General features: G+C 47.2%; 1 protein-coding gene across 2 annotated transcripts in view; it reads left to right on the top strand.

Moving 5' to 3' along the window:
- Positions 1–24892, top strand: part of EMC1 (ER membrane protein complex subunit 1) — a 30890-nt gene extending 5998 nt beyond the window's left edge. For both annotated transcript variants that reach the window (XM_029578895.1, XM_029578896.1), the window contains 20 exons: positions 153–246; positions 466–594; positions 1666–1792; positions 2315–2464; positions 3248–3415; positions 4771–4842; positions 5272–5322; positions 6996–7118; positions 9632–9728; positions 12111–12227; positions 15288–15487; positions 15952–16101; positions 16833–16994; positions 17346–17465; positions 17807–17944; positions 18577–18750; positions 19412–19622; positions 21196–21280; positions 21525–21654; positions 22476–24892. In XM_029578895.1, coding sequence (XP_029434755.1) covers positions 153–246; positions 466–594; positions 1666–1792; positions 2315–2464; positions 3248–3415; positions 4771–4842; positions 5272–5322; positions 6996–7118; positions 9632–9728; positions 12111–12227; positions 15288–15487; positions 15952–16101; positions 16833–16994; positions 17346–17465; positions 17807–17944; positions 18577–18750; positions 19412–19622; positions 21196–21280; positions 21525–21654; positions 22476–22655 — 2678 coding nt within the window. In that variant the 3' untranslated portion in view covers positions 22656–24892. The remainder of the gene's footprint in view (positions 1–152; positions 247–465; positions 595–1665; positions 1793–2314; positions 2465–3247; positions 3416–4770; positions 4843–5271; positions 5323–6995; positions 7119–9631; positions 9729–12110; positions 12228–15287; positions 15488–15951; positions 16102–16832; positions 16995–17345; positions 17466–17806; positions 17945–18576; positions 18751–19411; positions 19623–21195; positions 21281–21524; positions 21655–22475) is intronic.
- Positions 24893–26362: the final 1470 nt, after the last annotated feature.

Raw genomic sequence — 26362 nt, 5'->3', positions numbered from 1 at the left:
TCACATGGACTTTTGTCGTTTTAATTTTGTTTTTTTGATAAAGTTGTCTGATTTTATTTTCATGTCCCTTCTTGCTGTGTCACCTGGTCTTTTGAATCCCATCTCTTCCTTGGCTGGTTTTCACTGGGAAAACCACAAATCTCCTTTGTTAGATGCAGTCACTGTGTCCGGTGGGGGCCGACTTCTCCGATCCTGGGAGACAAACATAGGAGGATTAAACTGGGAGACGTCCTTGGAGGCTGGCAGGTGAGGTGCTTCTTTTACTGTGTGCACTCCTCCTACTTCTTTGGCTGACTCTGTCCTTTCCTCCTTTGTGTGTGTGTGTGTCGGTGACAGGTTTTGGTCCATTTGATGTGTGCATGGGAGCCCGTGCGTGTGAGACTTTGCTGGAAACGTTGGTGTGTATAACTTTGAAAACCGTTTTGAGACGTGGTTTTTGGTGTAACCTCTCTGGTCTGATTCCAGCTTTCAGATGGCCGCTTTGGTTGGCACCCAGGGTATGGCGAGGTATGTGGCCGTCCTGAAGAAAGCTGCACTGTCCCTGCACTACCTCTCCAACGGACACCAGAAATGGGCGGAGTCCTTACCTGAAAGGTAACGAGAGCATCACTAGGGCTGGCATTGTGTATTCGGGGATCTCTCTTTAGAGTGGACCTTGCTTCTGCTGATTGCCCTGATAAAATGTAACGTCGCAGTGGCAGTTTCCGGCACTTAGTTTTTCTTGGAGATGGTGTATGATTTCTGGATAGCGCTGGTTAAATGAATGGATACATTACCAGCAACACTGGACATTGTTATCTGATCTTCATACCCATTTTACAGAGTTTTCTTTTTTTTGGGGGGGGGGGGGGGAGGGTTGAATGTAGACTTCGCTACAATAATTATTTTACAAAAGTGGAAATGTATATGAACGTTTCACCAAAGCTGCAGGAAATATCCCCCTGTTCTTGTGGCGTTTAACTCCTGCAGGCTTTCTGCTTTCGGGCTGAAGCTTGGACAGGTAATCCTTGCATCCCACAGTGCTGCCCTAAAAGAGAGAAGGTTAGGGTTGCTCGAGTTTGTGTTTGTGCGAGTGGTGTTTGGCTTCTGCAGTCACTGAAGCTGAGACACTATTGCGTCAGAGTAGCTCTGCTGGGCTAATAAGGCTGAAACACTTCTGGTAATTTGTTCAAGGTAAATGGAAACTTTTAAAGAGGCTGCTGGATGACGTGGTTGTGGTTCGCAGTTATACATCCTTTCCCTTCTGTTTTCAGCATTTATTCCTCTGTCTAAATTCAGTTAGTGCAGAAAGCTGCTGTCCAGCGCTGTAGGGTAAAGGGCCACTGTCTGGGATGGTGGGTGAGGGGCAGCCCAAGAGTTTCCCTATACCCAGAGGAGCCTTTGATACGAAAGGTCTTGGGCTTAGCACGGGAAGGAGAAGGCTCCAGTTCTGTGGTGGGAGTCGGAGACCCTGAAAGTTACTAGTTTTGTGTTTTATGGGGGAGGAGGAGGAGCAAAGTGTGAATGAAGGCTCTTGCTGTGGTGTAGGTTGAAAAGAGACGCCGAGTCTATCCTTTAGGAACGCACTTGTCGGGCTCGGATCAGGGAGATCCTGAGAGTAGCGTTCAGATTGGAGCGGGTGAGGTTTTGCTCCACGGTACACAAGGCAAGCTTTCTCTCCGACAGTGAGGCCATCCAGTACCAGCTGATATATTCTTATGGGAAGGGCGTGGTCCATGCGCTGGGAGTACTTCCCCGAAGTCACTTTGACATCGTAACCTTCAGCGTGGAGGATGGAGAAATTACCAGACAGGTAAGGGCGCATGTTACTTGGACTTGTTGTTGTTTTAAAAAAAAAATAAATAAATAAATGACTTGCACCTAGAAGGGCCATTTATATTCCCTGTACCTGGTCCCCTAGATACCTAGCCTTGTCATTGTAAGGACAGTCCTCAGTCAGGGGCCATGCACCAGGCCTCTTTCTGGAACCTGGCAATCATGGGATCTTAAGTTCAGCCACCAGGTGTCGCCATTGTACGATGGCTGAGCCTCCCTCCACCACCACCACCACAGGGCCGCCACAGCATCCTCTGCTGAACCTGGGCAATGAAAGACCTGCCCCGGAAATTAAACCTGGCTAACCTCAAATACTGCAATTTTTGAGCATGAAAGGGTGCTTAAAAAGTACTTATTTTCTGGTGGAAAGGAAAGGTGTATGTGTGTGTTTTGTTTTAATGCCTATAATGCTAAGACCGGGGTTGTCTGCGGCACGTGCTCTGCGGACGCCCATTAGTGTCGGGTGGCTAATGAGCTGTGTATCCTGTCTGTTGCTCAGGTCAGGGTAGCAGCTCCATGGATGACCACCTTGCACGGCGTGTGTGGGGTTATTGACCAGGGCCTCCTGGTATGTGCGGACCGGGGGACCCACTCTCTGTACGCCTTCTTGTTGGAAACCGAGCAGGAGATGAAAGCGATCCCACTGCAGGTGAGGCTTTGCTTCTTCCAGCTTTGTCATTTTTCAAGAGAAAAGTTATTTAAAAGGAGCTTGAATAGAGCAATCTGGTTCTGTTAATTGGCATTATTAAGGTTAAGTTAGGAGCAACTCAAGGGACCTCTGTGACTGCATTTTCCTTAACGCTGTTTCATGACTATAAATCTTCTGATTTAAACCAGTTTTAGGGGCCGATCCATTAAAGGTTTTCTCCCATTTTGTGTCCATGGGGAAAATGCTTCGTACATAGGGCCCTTAGTTGGTGGGATTTATCATCTTGTTAGATACAAAATTCTCATATTTTAGGGGTCTGTGTTTTGTTCTCTGCAGGTTGTGATGGCCTTTATTGGACCAACTCTAGGCTTATTCAGAGATGCCCTGAATAGGCTTGTGAGACTAAATAAGGGGGGGTCATGGAGATAATCCTTGGATAATTCTCACTTACATTAGTGCAGTGAAACACATCCTGGACTGCCAAGAATCTTGTTTTGACTAGAACCATGGTGAGAACTTCCTGGATTCTCTCCCTGAGCTTCCTGTGGTTTTGGGGCTATTGCTTCCTCATCGTTCACCTACTCAGGACTTTCTGGAAAGAGAGCCCCTGACCACAAGTCTTTTGAAGCATGATAGCTGATACTTACCAGCACCTGACTGTGAAGGTCTGCATTGTGCCTCTTTTGCAAGAGGGATTTTGGATTACTGTAAGAGTTTTCTCAAATGAAGACCTGCTTTCTGGAGGTCGGTGGCCTCATACTGTGCCCTTTTTTGCTTCTGCAGTCCCTTGACTTGGAGTTTGCTACTAATGCCGAGCCACGGATCATCACCACGCAGCCTAATCCTGCCGGGGCCTCCAGGGCCCAGTTCTTCCTGCAGCTTTCTCCGAATCGGTTCACTCTGCTGCAGTACAGAGATGGCCTTTTCAGCCCCCTCCGAGACTTCCACCAGGTACGGTTGCCCTTTTTCTTTCTTTTTACCCGCAGAGTAGTACTCATCGAGAGTGGCTGCTGTTTATGTTTTGTTCTAATGTTGTCATCACTTGAGCCATCCACCACTTGCTCAGTCTCGGTGGGAGAGAGAGAAGGCAAAGCCAAGCCGTAGTACCACGTGCAGCGCGCGAAAAGAAAGTGAAAACATGACGGCAGATAAAGGTTAAACAGCCCCTTTACGATCCCTTCTTCCTCTGAAAGAAACAAGCCTCGTTTATAAACCTATGCAAAATTATTCAGATAGATCTTTATACGTTTCTGTTTAAACAATAATGAAGTAGTTTTAATATTTTGTCTGAAATTCTGCATGCATAACAGTTTCATAGCAAGTACATTGTTGGGTGATGGAGGCTTAATGATTTAAGATGCTGGAGTTTGTCGAGAAGCCCTTACCAAGCACCTGTTTGGATTAAGTCTCTGGCTGAGAGTCTGACAGGGTGGTCTGTACTTTATCTCAGTGTAATCCGAGATGAGCTGGTGACAGAGAAAGTCAGTATTTGAAAAGGAAAAACCTACAGGTTTAATTGGGTCCCCCCCCCCCCCCCCCCCCCGCTAACTGGATATGTTTATTTTTTTTAGCCAGGTAAGTCATAACCTGGCTAGATCTTATCTGGATAAAAACAGAGGTGCTCCAGGAGTGGACAGCACGTAATATCAGTGCTTCCCAGCTGGTTGTGCTCACAGTGGGCCTAAAGGTTGTGTGTTTTTTTGTTTTTTTTACTAATCTGTGTGCATGTATCCGGATAAAAGTTAGCTTTAAATGGCTGGATGCAGCTTATAGCCAGTTAAGTGACGAAGAACAAACAAAAATATGTTTGTGGGCCTGCAGGCCTGAACCTCCCCATCCTAAGCTCCTCCAAATGATGTTTACAAAGCTTGCAGGCCTGTTGGTTAGAGGAGCCTCCTTATCCCACCCCCAGTTCTTAAAATATGTCTGGCCTACGAGCCCCTTACCTGAATCCTCCCACACCCCCCCACAGCTATCGGGAGTGTGATACAACCCTTTGTAGCGGTGCACTGCATAGCTTCAAACCTAACTGATGGCATTCAAATATAGCTGATTGGGTTTGAAAGTTACTTGGGAATCATTACCTGGATAACTGTAGGTGGTTATATTCAGCGGGAGACTTATCCTGCTAGTAACCGTGACAAGTTATCTAGCTAAAGTTAGCCAGATAACATCACTTATCCACCTGCTGTTTTTATGAATAGTGACCTCATGGTACGCAAACCTCTGTACGTGCCAGAAAAACCGCCAGCAAAGTTGTCTCTCTTTTCACAGCATCACTGCCTCCTGCTTTCTTTTGTGTTTAGACTGCTTTGGTAAGCTTTGCTACAGTTGCAGAGAAGACGGTAGCTGCTGTCCTCCACTGTAAAAATGAACCAGTGAGTATTGGAGCTTTGAACCTTAGCAAGCTGGAGAGGGTGGGAGCATTCGGTGGAGCACATGCAACTCTGAGCTGGAGTGAGCCGGGGAGATAAGGGGACATTCGGCAATTGTGTCTGGAATTCTAGCTGGTATAGTACTGGTCTGGAGCTGTGAACTGGAGCAGTCATGGGGTATGGGGCTGGAGAGTGCCCAGCAGAGCTGCCCCAGGGGATGGGGGGTACCTAGCAGAGTTCTGAGCCAGAACAATGAATGGCAGCTGTCCTTAGGGATGAAAGAGGGGGGCACCCAGCAGAGTGCATGGAGCTCTGAGCTGGAGCTGTCAGGGGGGTGGCGAGAGTGTCCAGAGCTGTCCTGGGGCGCTCATCGGAACTGTCTTGATGGCAGCCAGATATGATCTGATAGTATTAGTATTGTCTTGTTTTCAGGTTCAGCAGTCTGGATCTCCTGAGAGTTCTGCAGAACAGCCCAGTCCCCAGGTATGGAAAGACTACTGCCCTCATCTCCCAGAGACCACTGGGGGAGTCTTGACTTTGCCCTGCCTGTGGGATGATGCTGATTCTGTGGAGATTTAAAGAAATTCCCTCTAATTTGCAACACACTGTACTGTTGCAGTACAATGAGTTACCACTTTTATTTATTACATGAGGGACATTACGCTTCAAGCAAACTCTCAGTGGATGTTCCTAAAGTTAGTACATACAGCAAAGACATATATAAGTTCTAAAATACAGAGTCAGCAATACATGTCTTGGATCATAATCAGTTTAACAGATCAGCTTGATCTAAGTCCTAATTAAAATTACAGTTGGCTTTACGGCAAAAAACAAAACAAAAAACAGGAAAAGGGTGATGAGTCCCTATCTATTTTCTAGCAAATGCAATTAATTCTTCAACTTTGGCATAGTGGCACTTTGCATATCTACTGACTTCAGCATCTTTCCTTTATTTTTTTATTTGTAAAAATTTATGAATCGCTTTCCAGAACTTACAATAAATTCTTCCAAGGTGATTAACAGTAAAAATAAAACAATCATATTTTATTTAGTGCAGGGATCAAGTTTTGCAACAACTGTTACATATCTTTTATTCTTATTAAAATCTAAAATAGTGTTCATAGCAAAAATCAGTAAAGAGTATTATAAGTTGAACTATTTTGAACAGAGATGCAATAAACCTTTGACATTGTCCACTCTTAAACTGAACCTGCCAAATTCAAATGTAAACATACTTAGAGGATGTAGCTATTTTTTTTTGTTTGTCGGAGCCTACAAATACAGGAATAGAAAAAGGAATCCATGATTAGGAAATATATTACTTTTCCCTTTTTGCTCCTGTCTGTATTGTAAGCTACTTTATTTGCATGATTTCTTAGAAAAGGAGATTAAAGTGCAAGTTGCAGTGACGAGTGTCATGCCTGAGAACAAGCTGTCATGCTGTCAGCTACAGAAAGTCCCATCTCCAGGACTCCTTAATGGGGACGGATCTTTTAATGGGGGGTTCAACTTCCTTTATTTTCTCTAAAAATTAGAATAATAAAAAAATATCACTTTTCGTCTCTGGGTGCCTTGTCCTTCCTTCCTCCTCCTCGCAGGAGGCAGCTGTAAAGCTTCTGAAGCACTTTGAGGTCCTGTGCGGAGGGAGGAGTCTGTATTTGTAAGTGTTTTTAAGATTAGGTATGTGTTTTGGTTTTTTTTTAATTGTAATCCACCTTTAACTCTGGATATGAGCAGAATAGAAAGTTTTTGTTTTTTTTAATAAATCTAAATAATAAATACCACAAGGTCTGTCTGTCTGTCCTGAGTACTAGTCAGGTTTCTGTAGAGTTACCAGAGTTGTCTACGTGTGTTACAGGCCATGCGATCAAGGCTGTTTTCCCATGTGAGGGACCATCCGGAGATATTTAGGGGGGAGGGGACTAGCAAGAGGAGAAACCAAAGGGGGTGCCCCTGGTGATCCTTCATAGCATTGTGAACAGGAAGAAATTGTTGGAAACTATTGGCCCCAGGGAATTTTATAAATACCTGACTTGGATATCAAATTACACCAAAATCAAAGGAAATATGTTTCCTCTTAGCCTCTCCCTCAGCTTTGGGTGCAGCACTTACTTCATCTGAAGAAGTTATCCTAGTTTTCCCTTATTCTGTTCCAGGGGTCTTTGATATGTCCGAATGAGACCTACAGCACTAATCTGTACTTGGCAGAGACTGGACGCAGGTTACTGGACACAACCATCTCCTTCAGCTTGGACCACACTGGTGCCGTACCAGAGCAGGTAAGCCCGGGAGCTGTGCTTTTTACTGGATATCATCGATTTTAGCAAAACAATCCATGCCATCAATGAAATGTCTGCAAGCCAAGATTGCCATGTCAGGCGCTTTCAGAGCTGAATGATTTTGTCTGTTCCAATGTAAGGATGCTACGAAGGGTTCTGTGTGTAGTGGTGAAGAAGCAGAAACATAATGGCAGCATAATAAGGTTGAACTGAGCAGACCTGTGGAAATAACCAAGGCTGTTGGAGGCAGAGAATAAAAACTTTTCAGGCACTGCTACATAAACGAGGGTGCCACCTGCAGTCCCTCAGTATGTCTCTGTCTCCAGCAGAAGGTAGAGGTGCAAACCTGCAGTTTGGGGGGGGAAAAATAGGAGTTAGGTTAGAACGAATGTGCTAAATTAGAAATAGAAACCTTAAAGCCCAAAATACCATTGTAAGTGAAGTAAGAGACCTAGGAGTTCTTCTGGATAGTGAAGTAAATATGAAGAATTTTATCAATATGTTATTAAAAGATGGTTTTTTTTTTAAACTTCATACTTTAAAAAAATTGAAGCCCCTCCTTCATGCCAATGATTTTAGACTGGTTTTACAAGCCCTTATCTTCTCTAAAATGGACTATTGCAACGCCCTGTTATTAGGTCTTCAACTACTTCAGAACGCTGCTGCGCGACTTTTAACAAACATCAGGAAATATGAGCACATAACCCCAATTTTAAAGGAACTACACTGGTTGCCAATTACCTTTCGAATTAAATTTAAGACTTTAGTTTTAATTCATAAAACAATTTTTAACAAAAAAAATGGAATGGTCTAATGCCGCTTCACATTTTCATGCACCTCAGCGAAATCTGCGCTCTGCAGGCAAGGGACTTTTAACTATCCCGTCCAGTGTAGAGGAGGCTGGGGTACATCCCACTTGTCTGGACTGATCTGGGGTATGAACAGGAAAGGAAAACTGGTTCTTATCTGCTAATTTTCCTTCCTGGAATACCACAGATGAGTCCCATCCCCTAGATTCCAAAAGACTGATATGGTTGCAATAAGTGTTTATGCAGAGCTTAATTTGTAGATATAATAGTTGGAATTTTTAGGGCTGAAAAGTTTTTTCAGTTCATTTGTTGGATGTGAAGGATTCGCTTCAGAGGGCTCCAACCCTGGTCTGCCATGTTCGCCCTAGTGGGGGAAGTTGTTTGTTGAAGTTGGCTTGGGTACAGGTCAATACTGAGGGACTGATGGTGGCACACTCGGTTATGTAGCAGTGCTGCAAAAGTTTTATTCTCTGCTGCTAGAATGCAAAACCTCCTTGTCTGGACTGATCAGTGGTATTCTAGGAACGAAAGTTAGCAGGTAAGAACCAGTTAGCAATTGTCTTGCAAATAAAGGAACTAACCCATTGGTGTATAGCTTTGGAGGAGGTGACACATAGAACCTGCCGCATAGCTTCTGAGCCTTGAGCTCTGCATGTACTTTTATTCTGGTGTGGTATTTCACGTTGCTCCACAGGATATCTTGCTAATAATTCCTCTTTGCCAACTGTTGGTGTTCAGTGCTTATTCCGGCAGTGGGACAGCGTTCATGATATTAGCTGTGCAGGTTGACCTACCGTAAAAGCGTCTTTTAAAACCTTTTTATTTCTAGCTCTTTAAACTAAAACAATATGGAAAAGAAGTTCTCCTCTTTAGGACAGTCCACTGGTGGGTTTCCTATCCACAGATCTCAGGGGCTAGGACAGTTACTCATTCCAGGTCTCTCATTGGCCAAAAGCCCTCATGTACTTCATCATTGCAGCCCAAATGGTTTAAAACTTAATCTTTTTCCCCATGGTAGAAACTGTTGTTCTAACATCAGCTCAGTAGCGAGTCTGGCAGATGGCTATGGAGGACTAGGCCCACAAGCCGCAAGCACCCCTGCTGCTGCCTTTCTGTGGAGGAGAGCTCTGTACTGGGGTGTAAAGGCGGGGGCTGCCTTCCCTGTCCCTGGTTTCTGGAGGATATAAAGCCATGGAGCTGATTCCTCCTGGTCAGGGACAGAGTCCCAGTGCATTACCCTGAAATCAGGTACATTTAAATGAGGGAAGTTTCAGGACGCCACCTCCACTCTAGTACTTTAACCCGCGGACTTCTGTTCCAAGTCTCACATGTACCTTCCCTTAGAAATCTGCCTTGGGGTAAAAGAACCCCGAGAGATTTGCACCTGCGGATACTTTCTATTTCCCCCTGAAAAACACGTGGGTAGTTTTTGAAAATAGGGAAAATCACGTGCATTGCTGCCTCCCCTGGGCCTATCCCCAATCGTCTGAGAACGCTGCCATGAAAATGTGGGTAAAAGCTACTGCTTTTTAACCAATTACAGGGTGAACAATTAAAAAGAAAATCCCTTTTACCTGAGTAAATAGCCATTTCCATGGTTAAACGGCTTTCCAAAATTTGCCCTTGAAGCAGAACCTCTGAACATGTCCACGTATTGCACGTGTCTGCTAGACGTTTTCTTCCCCTGTGTGTTGCTTTTGGCAGCTCTACATCCAAGTGTTTGTGAAGAAGGATGACTCTGTGGGGTACCGCGCTCTGGTGCAGACCGAGGATCACTCGCTGCTCTTCCTCCAGCAGCCAGGTAGGCTGGGGTGCAGGGTTTGGCTGACTCTACTCCTGGGTTGGGAGTTCTGCACCCCAAAATATATTTTGCACACAGTGTGTTTTAAAATTCTGCGTACTTTATTGTCAAAACAACATTCCCTGTACGTACCCAGATCAGTCCAGACTCCTGGGTTTTGCCTCCCTGCCAGCAGATGGAGACAGAGTTTCACTGACACTGTAATAACCCAGTGTGCTACCTGCAGTCCCTCAGTATTTCTCTGTTTCCTGCAGATGGTAGATGGTGTAAAACCTGCAGTCTGGAGAGAAAGGGGAAAAAAAAAGATTAAAAGACAAGAAAATTTCTGGATCCTCCCATGGGGGTTGTTAAGTCCTGGTGGGGCCATGCCCCCTGGTTTGAAGCAGACGAGCAGGGGATTGGTGACCCTTCTGATAGCTCGGTCCAGAGGTCCTTGGAGTAGACATCTGGTGGTCCAGATCCCTCATCCCCCATGAGACAGTGATGGAACCTGCTTGGCAGTTCTGCACTGCAAGCCCAGTGGAGCAGGGAGGGTATCCCTTTTATAAGGTTTGTCTTGGGCTGGGTCACTAAAGATTGGCAAAAGGAGACGGATAGAGCCAGTGTGGCCTGGCTCTTTTCTGATCTGCCGTGTGGCCTGCGCTCCTGGAAAGGGAACCTCTGCACCCCAGGAAAGAATTGGTTTCCATGTATCTTTATTTGTTCTCAGAGAGACAAAAAAAAAAAAATGAACAAGGAACTAGTTAGAGGAATCTGTGCAACAGTGGGGTTCCACGGTGGGAGCAACCTCAGCAGCTCGGGGAACTCAGTAATGGGGTTTTTCAGCAGCTTCTCTGCCTGCGGAGACCAGGGAAGGATGGTCTCCGCAGGTGTTGGCTCCGAGGCGCTGAGGGACTGTTCCCTTTCCCTTGAGGTGCTGGTGGTGCCGCAGGTGAGCGAAGGAACGACATGCACGTGCAGCTAAAGCAGCATGGCGTTTGGGGTCTGTGTCGAGCATGGCCGCACTGGTAAAACGAGCCTCCCGGGTGACTGGGATCTAGCGCTTTCCCCGGCAGCGCAGAAACGGAGGCCATTTTCGATTCCCTAGCAGCATTAGCGGGAGAGGCAGGGGAATCCCCTCCTCCACTATTGCCGGCAGTTCCCTGTCCTGCAGAGGTGCAGGGAGGCACTTGCACTGAGGAGGAATCTCTGGTTCTGGTAGGCGTCTTCTGCCAGTTTTAATTTGCTTATGTGCAAAGCTTGTTTAGCGGAACAAGCAGTGGGGGATGCTGGCTCTCAGCCCCAGTCTCCATGGAATCTCAGATAGTCAAGAGGCCTGAACTATTGAGAAGCTCTTCAGGCCTTCAGTCCCTTTCGATGCCGGACGTTGAACGGATCCAGGCTTAAACGCGCTGAAGGTGCAGGCAGGCTTTGCTTAGTTGGGTGGTAGGCTGCGGCAGTGGTTCTTTTCCCGCATGCTTAGGTGTGTGCTCATTATCACTGAGTGGCAGTTGCATGCACGGGGAGATTCCTCCTCAGTGCGCACATAAAGCCACGGCCTAGATTTGAGCACGTACGTCTGTGACCTAGACTCGAGCGCATATTTGCACAGATACTTGTGCGCGTACCGCTGCATCCTAGATTGGATTGCATATTTGCGCAGGTACTTGCTTGCATAAGACTGTGACCTAAACTTGAGCACGCTTATGTGCATGTACCACAGATCGGTCCAAAGACCCGCCCATTTACAGAGTGGAAGAGTCTGCCACTCATACTGTTGCTTTGTATATAGGGTGGGGTTGGAGGTTTACAATGCTGATAGCTTATGTTAAATTTGGGAAACAAATTTTCTATTGTCTTTTTGGGCAACTTCACCTTCTTCCAGCTTATTGGAGGGGAGGGAGTTTGCTTACAAGCTTGCTTAGAAATTTATCCTGCTTGCTGTCATCTTGACTTGGGTACAGGTCAATACTGAGGGACTGAGGTGGCACGCTGGGTTATGTACAGTGTCAGTGAAACTTTCTCTGTCTCCATCTGCTGGCAGGGAGGCAAAACTGTGGAGTCTGGGCTGATCTGTGGTACTACAGGAACGAAAATTAACAGTAAGAACCAATTTTCCTGTATAATCACTGTCTTGGAGTAATAACTTTTCTGTTTTGCAGTTTAAATGTATTTAAAGATGCAGGCTTCCCCCGAGAGTACTGTAATAGTGCATGGGAAGGCACCGGGCCACGTCCTCAGTCCGTCCCCTCCACTTTCTCTTCACCCTACCATTCATCCTCTTGCTCACTTGGGCCATTTGAGGGGTCCAGACCTGTGAACCAGGTCTGTGTTGTGCAGAACCCCCCCCCAGGTGTAGCTCTCGTCTGACTGAGCCAGAGGTGCAATTTTCCTTTTTTGTAGGAAAGGTTCTGTGGAGCCGGGAAGAGTCGCTGGCGGAAGTGCTGACGATGGAGATGGTGGACCTGCCCTTGACGGGCGCGCAGGCAGAGCTGGAGGGAGAGTTTGGAAAGAAAGCAGGTACGGTGCGACTGGAACAGTACGGTTGGGTCATCACTGGCGCCGCTGTCCAGACGGTCTGCACTGGGACAAAGTTTGTGGGACGAACCCTGTTGCCAGTTTTCAAAGAGGGCGGGCACGCTTTCACTTTGAAGCTTGCCACTTTTGGTGTGGGTGGAGCTCCTTGCCACCAGAGCACACGTAGGCTGGAAAATAAGTACTGGGGCCAGCGATGGTCAACTCTCGGTCCTCATGAGCCACAATACGCATGAAAGAGATGTGCATGCAAATCTAATCACGAAAACCAGGCCTGCTTGTGGCTCTTGAAGACCGGACAGAGCTTTTTTTTTTTCCCGATCCTCCCCTAAAACGATCCCCGAGTGTGGCTTACAGCGCGCTCAGCGTTCCACAACACATGTACGTCGCGCCGCATTTAACTCGCTCTTGACCTGCGAAAAATTCCCTCGCTGCGTTCCCCTGGGGAAGAAAGGAGCTTCTTGTATTTCTCTTTTATTCCTTTTCCTGCCGAGCAGTGAACTGATATGTGCTTGGCAGGTGACGTCTCGCCCGCAGACCTTCCTGTCCGTAATGGGCTGTGTTTTGGTGTCCGGGATTTTTTCCCCCTCCCGCACTTCAGGCCTGGGCTTGGAAAGCTTCAGGGAACCCTGGAGGATGGCAGAAGTAGAACGAGAGAGAAAAACCTTGTTACTTAGTCACCATTAACAGCCCAAATAATTCCCCCCTTTAGTGCTGGCTAATACTGAGCCCCGGGAAGGTGGGGAAGTTAACCCTCCTCGGGGTACGTCTTGGTTTCTCTTATGAGATTGAATGACATTTTTGCTGTTCTTTTTTAATTTTTTTTGCTGCATTGGGACTCAGCCATTCAAGGTAATTTCCATTTTCCTCACTTTCTCCTCTTGCCAATCTGCTGAGTTGTTCTGTCTTGCAAGGCTCCTTGGACTGTGCCTGCCTTTACTGAGCTCTGGGATGAGCTGCTTTGTATTAGGCCCTTGGTAGCTTTAGAGTTGGTGTTTGCCCACCACTTCTGGTGGAATTTTCTTGTAAGACTCCGTGCTCATGATGCAGACTTCATGGCTTACAGTAAAGTGATGAAGCATTTTTATCAGCAATTACATTAAAGCAACTTTTAGTCACGGACTTGGAGAAAATTATTCTATTTTGTTGTATTTTCCCCATTGGGATGTGACATAAGCCTCAAGTATGAGTGGAAAGAATCACTCTCATTTCCTGACATGAATTTTTTTTATAATAAATAAAAATAAAAAGTTTGCCCAGATCGATTTCTGAAAGTTGTCTTAGTGTTTAAATAAATGTTTTTAGCCATTTCAGGTGTGTAAAAAATTGTATTCCTGTTCAGTCCAGACAAGTGGATTTTGCATCCCTACCAGCAGATGGAGACAGAGAGAATAAAATCTTTTCAGGCACTGCTGCATAGCGGAGCGCGCCACCTGCAGTCCCTCAGTATGTCCCTGTCTCCAGCAGAAGGTAGAGATGCAAACCTGCAGTCTGAGAGAGATTCCAAAAGAAGAAACAAGAAAGTCAGCATTAGAAGAGGTGCTTCCTGAGGTGTTAGGCACCTTTGTGGGCCATCCATCAGGTAGAGCTAGGCAAGCTGGGAGTTGGTGACCCCTGTCTGGTCACCTGTCCGGAGGGATTGATAGCCAGGAGACTGGCTCCCTCTCTCCTTCTGTGATCTCCTCCCCAGAGCCATCATCCTGATTCAGGGAAGTATGCCTCTTTACTGAGGGTTATCTACTGAAAGGGAGCTGTGCCTTTAAATCATTTAAAAAAAAAAAAAAATCTAGAAGGCTTATCAGCTTGCAAGACCTGATGGGCGGTGTGAAGCTTCAGCCGTGGGGGAAGAGAGTGACAAGCCCTCGTCAGCCCCGGGGTCCGGAGCAGTTCGAGGAGGGTGGCTCGCACCGGCGGCAGGACTCCTGCAATTGCACATCTCTGTGGGCCTTTTTAACTGCATGGTGCTGCGATCGGGCCTTGTGCACAGGGACAATGGTGCCAACTTCTCACTGGCAGGGGATCCTGCAGGGCATGCAGCTTGCGGTGCAGCCAGTTTAATTCCGCCGAGATTTGCACAGACTGCCTCGGGGGGGACTGGATGGACCTCTGCCAAGGCAGACAGCAGGAGGAGAGTCACCAGGTTGGCTGGTGATTGAGGCACGCAGTAAGAAGCAGGAGGCTTCCGGAGGGCCTAGGGACTCTTTCCCCCCCCCCCCCCCCCCCCCCATCTCCGATGGTCCAATCTGTAGAAAAGGACCAGGAACTGGGGGGGGGGATCTGAGGGCAGCCTATAGGTTCAGGATTTTTCGGAAATGGAAGATTTCTCAGCAAATTTTGTTCTGCTCCTTCACAAGGCCTATTTGGCTTCTTGGCCTTGGAATCTGGACCACAGGTCATTAGCAAAAAAAAAAAAATCCCACCTACACAGAATTTCAAGCAAGCCAGAATAAAGGGGTCAGACTTTACTGCTAGGGCACTGTGATTTGGGGTCTGATTCTTGTTGTGTTCTCCTTGCTCCGTTAGGATTTTGGCTAAATCGGTACCAGCCTACCTTGGGCCCACGGTGCTGTGAGCCTTCATTTACAGCTCCCCAGGCTTGTTTTTTGTTTTTTTCCTTTTCTCCTGTTTGATAATCCCACCCAGAAGCCTGCAGTCTGGCTACCAGATGTCACTGCTGAATGATGACTGGGACTCCCGCCCGGGGCTGTGAGCGCTACCTCTGCTCCAGCCTGCCAGGCAGCGGAAGACCTGACCCGGGGAAACTGAAACCAGGTCCTCTGCGTGGCAGAGCACTAGATCAGCCACCGATTTTTGTGGAAGTTTTTAGGACACGGTTAAAACATCAGATTCCATTTGTATCATCAATAACAAGGGGGAGGGCTTTTGTTATCAGCCACTACAACACATTTGCATCACTGGAGACTGATTCCAGGGAATAATGCGTTAATTAATAGGCAGAAACATTTTACCTGAGGCGGATTTGGGCCACCCTCCCCCTCCGTGCCCCCCCCGACTGACTTAAGCCCTCCCTCTGTCCTCCTGCAGATGGCTTGCTGGGGATGTTCCTGAAGCGCCTGTCCTCCCAGTTCATCCTCCTGCAGTCCTGGACCGCCTACCTCTGGAAGATGTTCTACGATGCCCGCAAGCCACGCAGCCAAATCAAGAACGAGATCCACATTGACACGCTGGCCAGGGATGAGTTTAACCTGCAGAAGATGATGATCATGGTGACAGCCTCGGGGAAGGTAAGAGCTGGTGGAGGGAAGGACGCGTGCGGCAGGCGATGGGGAAGGGTCATTGAGTTGATGGAGTGCATAGGGGGTGTATGAAATGGGGACTGGGAGTTAATGGAACATTTCTGGGGGGAGGAGGGAAGGGTGCAGCAGACTTGTGAATGGCGTGGTCTCATCAAAGAGGAGAAGTTTTGTATAGAGGAACTTGGCTTTGGTGACCAGTTCCAGGTAATCCAGAAACAGTTTTGCCCTGGGTGACATGAAGGGTCAGACTCCGGGCGGGTTATGCTGTAGAAGGTCAATGTGTGTCTTGGCTTCAAGGGCGGTGAAGGGTTTGAGGGATGAGATGTGGGAGGCACTAGAGACTTTTAGCCTTAAGAAAGGTGGGATATTGGAGCAAGGAAGTTCCTCCTATCTCTCTTTACTTTTTTCAGTGAACTATTCTGACGTATAATATTTTTGTTTGTGCACTTCAGTTATTTGGTATTGAAAGCAGCTCTGGCACGATCCTCTGGAAACAGTATTTGCAGAATGTCCGTCCGGGGTCATCTTTTAAGTTGGTGGTGCAGCGGACAACAGCCCACTTCCCCCACCCTCCTCAGTGCACCCTTCTGGTTAAAGATAAGGTGAGTCCCGTAGGCCTCGCTGCCTTCTTGTTAGCGTTCAGATTCCTCCAGGTAAAACCTATTGCCTGCTAAACCGGGCACACTTGGCTGGCACATCAGCGTCCTGTGAATTGTGATAGTTTGGGTTTTAGGCAGCTGCAGAGAGAGGAAAGACAACGTGATCAGGTAGCACTGGGGAGAGAGAGGAGGTTAGTTGAGAAGGTGGTTGTGACTGAGCAACCTCGTCGTCCTGGGAATTCAGACTGCCCCAGTGCTGCTTGCAAGCGTTTTGTGATGGCGATGGTCCAAGCATGGTTCTTTAACGGCCCCACAAGGACTTTTCCAGTCCCTTCCTCTATAGCACAGCCATGGAAGCAGCAGGGGAAGGCCATGTCTCCTGGAACCTGGCACAAGGGGCACTTTTGAAACCGTAGCTGTCACTGTCGATTGATAGCTGGGATGGGGGGGGGGGGGGAGGGTATGATCACTGCCCCTGCAGCATCCCCAACTCAGTGAGTAAAAAGACATTGAGCCTGGCTCCCTCTCCCTGCCTGTCGGCCTGGTCCATGTACCGTTCTGTAGGAGTCTGCAATCGCTTTTCTCTGTGCAGCAGCAGCATCTGGCTCCCTGTCATGGTCTCGATTAATGTCTCCGCCTCCCGGTGTCGGCCTCGTTCTCTCCATGTTTGCCTTCTCTCTGCATGCCCGTCTTAACGTTTGGCTCAGCAGCGAGACCCCCTTTTCTGTTTCCAGGAGTCTGGATTGAGCTCGCTCTACGTCTTTAATCCCATCTTTGGGAAGTGGAGTCAGGTGACCCCTCCAGTTTTAAAGTGCCCGGTCCTGCAGTCCCTCCTCCTGCCCATCATGGATCACGACTACGCCAAAGTACTTCTCTTGATAGACGACGAGCACAAGGTAAGGGCCTGAGCAGCTCCAGCCTTCCTCTCATTTACCTGTAGTTTAATACTGGGGATCGGTTTCCCTTTCCCTGCTGGATTTACAGTAAGAGTTGAGCGACTGTACAGCAATGTGCTTCTTTAAAGAAATGTGGGTGACCTGTTACAGTTCTGGCCTATAATTGCCTGGCACAAAAAGCCTTTTAATTTCTCATCTAGTGCACCAGCTCCTGGGAGTGATACCTTCTGCCCCGGTTCATTGAAGACGGGGGCTTCCTCGTCCAGACAGCGTTCTATCCTCTTCTCCTTTTATGTCGCTGTGGCGGTATTCATTTCTTTTTCTCGTGTTTGTGATTGTCTTGGTCTCCAGGTCACCGCCTTTCCGGCTACAAAGAACGTCCTCCACCAGCTGGAGGAGGTGGCCCCCACCGTGTTCTTCTATTTGGTGGATGCCGACCAGGGCAAGCTGGCGGGATTCCGGCTGCGCAAGGTAAGATGGAAAAACGTACCCTGGAAAACGGAGGACCACGGCTGCCTGTTTTTCAGGGGCCGCTCTAACCCGTTCGGATCGAGACAATTCGGCTTCCAGCTGTCCTTGAGTTGCTCCATTTATTGCCCGCTTGAGTTGAATTGTTCTTATCTATAGCGCCCACTCTTCCGTGTGGTAACTGACCGAGACCGTTGCTTCTTTCCTGTTCCTCGGTGATTCCCTTCATTTATCTACTGTATTTAACCTCTCTTCATGACTGGGGAGGTCTGAAGTACCTAGAGCCGTGTCACTTTAGCAGTATCGGACCAAGCTTCTGCCTGAACCCTGTTGTGTTGGCACAGGACCTGACCACGGAGGAGATGTGGGACGTGACAATACCAACGGATCTTCAGCGGATCACCTGCGTGAAGGGGAAGAAGTCCAATGAGCATGTGCACTCGCAGGGGCGGGTGATGGGCGATCGCAGTGTGCTCTACAAGGTACGTGTGCTCCCGAGGACTGGAGGGGAGAAGGGATCCCCCTGACCACTGCTCCCAGAGCCACGTGCTAGAGAACCACAGAGTATTGTGTAAGATGTGTGGGTCTGCGGGGAGGAGCGGCATTGCAGCTTGTTCTGTAAAGCGGCACGGGAGGAGCAGGTAGTGCATACTGTGGTACACGTGTGCTGACCGTGGTCTGTGATGCAGTGGGACTGTGGCATCACACTAGGATGCATGTACGAGCATGTCTGGCAGGTTCCTTTGAATACATTTCCTCCACTTTTTCCTGTTGAACGTTTTGCTTATTTTCCCCAGGTTTGTAACGTTTTGCAAAGGATGCAAGACTTGAGAACAGGTGGTACATTCGGGAGGGCTAAGGGTTAGAGGACATTTTAGCAAGGTGGAAGGGGATGTTCTTGGGTGATTCCTGTGAAGGTTACAGGTTATCTGGGGCAGAATGTGAATGCTGGCGGACTCCAGCGTATGTTTGATAGAGAGTGGCAGGGCTCATGGATACTACAAGGCTCCAGCCTAGGTTACAAATTAGACAAGGAGGTAATGGGACTGACTGCATTCATTGTACCATTTCATGACTTTTCCCGTCTCTTCCCCCCCCCCCCCCCCTCCCCCAGTATCTGAACCCGAACCTCTTGGCAGTAGTGACAGAGAGCATAGATGTGCACCCTGAACGCACCTTCATTGGGATCTACCTGTTTGACGGAGTCACAGGCCGCATCATCCATTCTTCCGTGCAGAGGAAAGCAAAGGGGCCCGTCCACATCGTGCACTCTGAGAACTGGGTCGTGGTAAGAAGTCGCATGCTGTATCTGACATCTCCAAGTTCCACTCTGTCTGCCTTCCACTGAATGTGTCGGTAGCACTTCCTGAACACACAGACCTTTGCCACAAAAGCATGCACAGCACCCCTAGACAACATAGATCCAACGATGGGATCTCCTTACTGAATTCTTTTATCAGAGTAAAAGGTTTTATTGAGCAGAGCAGAGCTGCTGAAAGAAAGTAGCAGCATGTCAAGGCATGGATGCCTGTAGGTCTGGGGCTATTCGTTCGAAGCTGTCCAAATTCCTGTAGCCTTCAAAGTGAGCACATGGTGCAGGCGAGGAAAGATAGGGGCTGTGATGAGCGGCTGACCTCCAGGATTGCCTCACAGCGCCACCAGAAAGACAGTCTGTTCTGGTTTGTAGGAAGCGAGCACGGTGTGCATTTAGAACTAAAGTTTCTTGCAAGCAAAAAAAAATAAATAAATAAAACGGGGGAAAGATTGGTGCAATTCCCTTTGTACTCATCAACCAGCTGGCAGTGTCGTCCGTTAGCTTGCTTGGTAATTTTGCGCCTGCCAGGGTGGGATCACGTCTAAAGTTATTGAGCCATGGCCACGTGACTGTCCTGGCTCGCAGAATAATGCAAAGCTTGCCCGCTCTAACATGGCGGATCTCCTCCCTTCAGTACCAGTACTGGAACACCAAGTCGCGGCGCAATGAACTCACGGTTCTGGAGATGTTCGAAGGGGCAGAGCAGTACAACACCACCGCCTTCAGCTCCCTGGACAGGCCGCACATGCCTCATATCCTGCAGCAAGCTTACATCTTCCCGTCGGCGATCAATGCCATGGAAGTCACCATAACCGAGCGAGGCATCACAAGCCGCCATATACTGCGTGAGTAGCAATCTGGCACTGACATTTGGGGGGGGGGGGGGGGGGGGGCAGAATTTGGGTTTAGTAATCTTGAGACTGGCACTGACCCCCAGTAGTCAACCTAACATTCAGTAAAGATACTAATTTTAAAGAAGGCAAAAAGTTTAATAGTAATTTAGGGACTTACTTTCTTGAGATTGCCTGTTTCATTTATAAAAGAAGAATTAGCGGATGTACAAGGGGAGACAGAGCGTAGGGCTTCTCGTGAGCGTCTTGCCAGAGAACTGCTGCTACGCTGTATCTCCCAGGGATACCTGTACTGCTTATTGATATACAATAAAAAAAAAATTCAGATTTGTTTCTACAAGATTTTGGTGTGGTAGCCTTGGGTCCATGGAGAAGCGCCTTAAGCGTGTTTGGCGCTTAACAGTAGGATAGAGAATGTGCTAATGATGGCTTTTGTACGGGATAATACTCTGCCCCTCGAGCCTGATCAGTGGACGATGGAGCTCAGATCATCTCTAAGGCCACCTTATGGATGACTTTTATAATCTGTTATCCAAGTACTCAAACTTTTTCATGAGTATTGGTACAGTTTTGTTTTTTTTTTTGTTTTAATTCAAATACAAAGTTAACGCAGATGCTAGACTGCCAGTCTGCAACACGGTCCTTCGCTTATCCCCAGGACAGATCTACCACAGGCAGTGGCACTAACGCCACTACAATGCTGAGTGGGAGACGCTGGCCCTAGCGCTGCGAAGGTGATTCCAGTTCCATCCCCGCTTAGGGGTGAATTTTAAAAGCCTGGTGCGGGCCGAAACTGGGAGATACACGCACAAGTTGGGCCGGCACGTGCCGTGCTGATTTTAAAAGGCGTCCCAGTATGCACGCACAATTTCCCCTCCCCCCCCCCCCCCCAAAAAAAAGGGGCGGGGTGTGGACATTCCAGGATTTATGAAGGAAACCAGCGCGTAAATACTTTCACCCACAAGCACGCGCCGGGATCCCCTACTGAGTAACTTCAGCTACGACTGGCGTGCAAGTCCTAAAACAAACTAGGCCGGTCAGCAGGGAAGGGGCTAATGGGGTAAAAGGGAGGGTAATTAACTAGGGAGAGGGTTAGGAAGTCTTATCCTTTTACCCGGGGAAATTGGTAATTGTGGTGGCGCGAGTGTCTACTAAAATCCCCCCACTTGAGGTAGAGGCGGCATTTGTGTACACATGCACGCATCCGTCTAAAATTGTGCTCGCACGTACATGCGTACAGCCTGTTTTATACCACGCCCGCGTGCTTTGGCGTGAGCTGGCAGACGCATGTCCAAGTTCGCATACCTGCCTTTCCAGGGCCTGCACAATAACAGTACCAACTTAGACTATTCTATGCCATAAACACTTGTCCATTGGGAAGTAGCTAAGACTATCAACTGCTCGCTGGCATTGTACTGAATCCCTACCCCATCGATTTCCACATTGTCTTGGGGAGAAGAAATATCTCCACAGCTTGATGCGATCCTGTAGAAAGAGAGAATAAGGAACGGACGCTGTCACTACTGTTTGTTTCATTTATTTATTTTTGCCTTTTTTCCTTATGCAGTTGGACTTCCCTCTGGTGCTATTTTCTCTCTACCAAAGGCATTGCTGGATCCTCGTCGCCCTGAAATTCCCACCGAATACACCAGGTACCGCAAGCAGCTTTCCGCATTCTTTTTATGCACAGAGGGTCCTGAGGGAGCCTGAAAGCTGTTGAGATTTAGTCTGTCAATACTTCCTTGGTATATTATAATTTTACAATTTTGCTAGAAACATAATAGATGCAACTCTTTTCTGATTATAGTGTGTAAGTTAAACAAGGTTACCTGTAGCTGAAAAGTTTTTTTGCATAGCATGGCTTGCCAATGGGGTAACATTCAGTTTCTCTTCCAGGGAAGAAAATTTGATCCCTTATTCTCCAGACCTACAGATCCATGCTGAGCGCTTCATTAACTACAACCAGACAGTCTCTCGTGTGCGGGGCATTTATACAGCACCCTCCGGCCTGGAATCCACCTGTCTAGTGAGTAGAAGGGTTGAATAGAGGAACGCAGGCCCAGATCACACAAAGGGCATCTCGAGCCAGGCTAAATATCTATGTAAGATTCAGCATTGTGGGCACCTGATAGTTTTCTCTCATGCCCTCTTGTATGCATGAGCTGCTAGAGGTTCTCCAGACTGGCAGGTGCCCAGTGGTGCGTGGAACAGCTTTTGGCATGCATGAACAAGGCCTCCATCTCTCCCAGGGGGTTATGCCTGCTTTTGGATCCACGTTGCATGTGGGTAGTGCACGATTGATCTCCAGTACGTGGAAGGTGAACTAATCTTCCTAAAGCAGTGCTAGTCGCTTCCAGGGCTGCAACTGGGTCAGGTTTTCAGGATCCCCCCTACTGAATATGCATGCCCACTCTCTAGCCTGGATGTGAATCTCTCCTCCATCTTCAGGAGGGGGATATTGAAAACCTGACCCGGTGGCAGCCCTTTAGGTCTAGGCATGAATACCATGTCCTCTTGTAGGAGCTTAGGTAATTATGGGGTAACAATAAAACAGTGAGGCTACTGTTCAGAAGAGAAGAGGATATTCAGTGGGATAAATATACACAAAGTTATCTGGATAATGTTTCTTGGATAACTTTCAAACCTAACTAGCTATTTTTAAATAATATTAATCCTACTCTGAGGCCTGTCCAGACTTACAGCAATAACTTGTTGGGCTAAGTGAACTCCACTCTGGAATGTCTTCAGTGTATCTGGATACAGTTTCAGTTAATCGGATAAAATTTATCTGGATCAACCTTTTTGTGTCTAACTCCGGTGCTGGACTAACCCTACTGTCTCTTCTAGGTTGTTGCATATGGGCTGGACATCTACCAGACCCGCGTTTACCCATCCAAGCAGTTCGATGTTCTGAAGGATGACTATGATTACATTCTGATTAGCAGTGTGCTGTTTGGGCTCGTGTTTGCCACCATGATCACCAAGAGACTGGCTCAGGTCAAGCTGCTGAACAGAGCCTGGCGATGATGGCACGTAAGGACCCCGGGCAGAAGAGGTGCTGATTTGGCATTTGAACCATCATCATGTCTTACTCCCAACCACATTACTGGTCAGAGCTGGACCACCAGCCTCCTTCCCCACAAGAGAAACCAATTAGCGATTTTCGACAGGAAGATTCAAACACTGAGACTATACCTAGAGTAAAAGAAAATGATCTATTTATGAAGAACATTACTGAAATTGTCATGGCCAAAGCACCATGGGAAGCATGATGGCTTCTAGCAGTCCATGTACCTCTATTGGGAATAGGAGCTGGCAGGGAGGGGATAGTGATAGAATCAAGATAAATTGCTCAGAGGTTTTATGGCTGGAATGAATACAAAAATGACTTCTGGGCTTTTTCCTCTTGTTTATTACAGATTTTTTTGGTTGCTTACTATTTGAATATTTACTGTAGCCCTGAAGAGAAGTAAAAATACTAAAGAGGTCAATGCAGCAACTATTTACTACCAGGATAAAAATGAAAGTTTGCTGATATTTTTAATGGAGAAAAATGCCCAGCTGCACCAGGAGCAGTTCCTGATCATCCCCCAGATCAGCCCAGACAAGGGGGTTTTGCATCCCTACCAGCAGATTGAGGCAGAGAAAAAAAACTTTGAGACACTGCTACATAACTGAGAGTGCCACCTGCAGTCCCCCAGTCTTGAGACTGTACCCAAGCTAAGATGGATATACGGCACCACTAAAGAACACCCCCCTTCCACGCTGAACAGGAATCAGATTGCAAGGAACCAAAAACCTTCAACCAAACTTGTCTGGACTGAACTGTGGTATTCTAGGAACAAAAATTAGCAGGTAATAACCAATTTTCCTTTTTTGCACTGGACCGCAGATGAGAATATTTTATTTTATGGTGAAGCAGGGTTTGTTTTTACACTGTTAGGTGTGCAGCTGCCTCGTAAACCTCTCAATCGATCACTAGTTTGTTTTCCTCTCCTTAATTTTGTACAGCGCTGAATGCTGCTGCTTCTCGAATCAATGGCTAAGACCTTTCCTTTGATACCCTTGAGTCAGGCAACGTCCATTCTAATGTATTTCCAGTTTGAGCTCTTCGGTTTAAGCCCCTCCCCTTCCCCAGCACTGGAGCCTCGGCTCTTTTTTGATAAACCTTGGTCCTTGCACTGAAGTACTTACCTTATGCTCGGTGTTGCGGAGGCACTGAATCAGGGGCTGAGCTGCTTGGAAGATGCTCTGATTTTATTCAGCCTGGGCCATGGGAAGATAAGGCAGTAAAGATAAGCTGTTACTACAAGGTCTTCTGAATAAAATGCCATTGATTAATAGTGATAATCTCTATTTCAAATTACTTTAGGCTTAATGGGGACAATTCCTGGACCTTTTTATTTTTATACTTCCCATTCTAGCATAGTAGATGACAGCAGAAAAAAAAAGCAGGTGGCCCATCCATTCTGCAGCCTTAATCCTGTCCCTGCTAAGGATATGTAAGAGCTTCAGCTTTTGTGCTCTGCCATCCAAGACCCCCTCTATTCCATAGCTTTTGTAGTGGGGCAGGGGTTGAACTACAGTGTCGAAATGGCCAAACAGCTGAGGCTTACATCATTGCAGATTTAATGTTGTTTAAAAAAAAGATACTTACCCTGTTCCTCCTGACTACATTCAGATCCTGAAAGACTTAGCAAGATATTTTAATGCAAAGGTGAGCATGTGGTATTGAGTTTCCTTTGATTAAAGCAAAATCAGTTTCTTTGGTAAATAGCACCTTTTATTAAAGAAATTTAAACAGTAAAAACAGGAGTAAGCAAACAGAGGCAACAGTGTGTGTGTGTGTGTTTTGTGAACCAGTCCCAGGTTCCTGGTACAGGGGCCAAGGGAGAATGACACTTGAGGTTTTGGCTAGCAGTACATTTTACAATCATAACAACACAGTCGCAGTTAAAGCTGTACCTCTTCCAGATGTTAAAACTCCTGTTTCTTTCCCACTGTCCACCCAATCCCAGGACCCTCCTTCTTTTCCCTACCTCCAGGTACTACAGTGATGGGTCATGGCTAAGGCAGCACTGTTTGGCATTGGCTGGGCACTGGGCGTCACTGCTTGGTTCAGTCATTCCTCCAGGGTCTAAGAGTGGGAAGCAGATAGCAGCTGCAGCATGGGCCGTGGCACCATGGTGCTCAGACCGCAGCCTCCCAGGAGGGAATGGCCTTATGAAATCATGTTTTTTCAAACATTAGAGAAAAAAAAAAAAGGTGATACACCCAGGCGCAGATTGATTAAGAGGGATGCTGCGTCCTACAGTGGGTGACGATCATGCAGTGCTTTCACACCCTAGCACATGACTGGGATCAGCCAGTCCAGTCCTATGGGTTGGAAAGGAAGGTTGGGACCACAGTATGTCTTACTCTCTGCTTCACAAACTGGCCTTATAGCACCAAAAAAAAAAAGTGGATGTTATGTAGTAAAAATGGGCAGTCTCCAACGTGGGATGTAAAAACAAGCAAAGGCAGCACCATGCAGACACGGAGAGAGCCCTGGGTAACAGCTGAGGCTGCCCCAACCAGTGCAGGGCAACATTTTGACAAAAAACCCGCCCGGAAAAGATCATCGCTCACTTCAATACACGTCGGCAATCAGCTTGCTGGCTGGCTGCATCTCAAACAATTTTACAAATATAAAAAGAAAGTAGGCCGTTCTGCACCAGAGGAGCTTCCAAAAGTTATATCATCGTCCAATAAAAGCAGCTCAGCCTGGTTCTTTGACATAAGCGACCAAGGGCATTACACATCTAAAATCATTTCAAAGAAACAGGAGTAAGATATAGCTGTAGTAATTCCTGCAGTTTGTGTTGTAAAAGTCAATTTCATTAAAAAAAAAACCTCTGTACATTGATTAGAACTCAAAGTGTCGCATGTCCTACTCGCATTTTTAGTCAAAAGGGCTAAAATGCCTGTCACTGAGGAATCTGACATTGTGCTGCAAACCTGCCTCCTCTACTTGTCTAACCCCAGCCCCTGTCTCGACTCCTCACAGCTTGAGCCATGAGACTGCGCTAGCGTTAAAAAGAAAGAAACAGTTCTCACCCGATGTTGAGAGGAAAAAGCCATTATATGCAATATGTAAAGAGAGAGCGCCATAGTTTTCTTTAGAACAATAAATAGCAGAGAGTAGATAACATTATAGGCCAACAGGTGCATTCCTCTGGTCCGCCCTCAGCTGCAGTTTTACTAATCTATATGTAAGCTCAGCCTGCCGGGCAGAAGAGTGACCCTAAAAGCATGGACACACCTTTTAAAAAAAAAAAAAAACAAAACAAAAAACTTTTTTAAACTTTGATATTCACATCACAGTGTTCTTGACACCTTATCTATAGTATATTTGCCAAACAGCAATGAAAGGAGAGCCTGTAAACATTTAAAACATTAGAAGGCCATCCCTCGGGTGCTGCTCCCTAGCAAATTCCCTGGGCCTTGCCAATACAGTCCCCATGCCACACCAGAACTCCTACTGCATGCCCAGCAGCCAGGCTGAAGGGACTAAGAATTGCTCTGCGTCCACATTCTTTGCAAAACTGTAGCAAAGCAAAACCAGAGTTGCACGCTAAAACCACCACCATTGGCCCTGAATCCCAAATTCTTGAAGACGAGGGAGAAAGAGCGCTGGATATTGAAGCATTGCTGGCCCTGTGAATCGGTCAGTCTGGGTTGCCATGGCTCTACCA

This window comes from Rhinatrema bivittatum, chromosome 15 (genome assembly GCF_901001135.1).
Source record: "Rhinatrema bivittatum chromosome 15, aRhiBiv1.1, whole genome shotgun sequence".
In the NCBI taxonomy this organism is placed as follows: Eukaryota; Metazoa; Chordata; class Amphibia; order Gymnophiona; family Rhinatrematidae; genus Rhinatrema; species Rhinatrema bivittatum.
The sequence above is the reverse complement of the archived record's forward strand: the minus strand, read 5'-3'. Positions and strand labels throughout refer to the sequence as shown.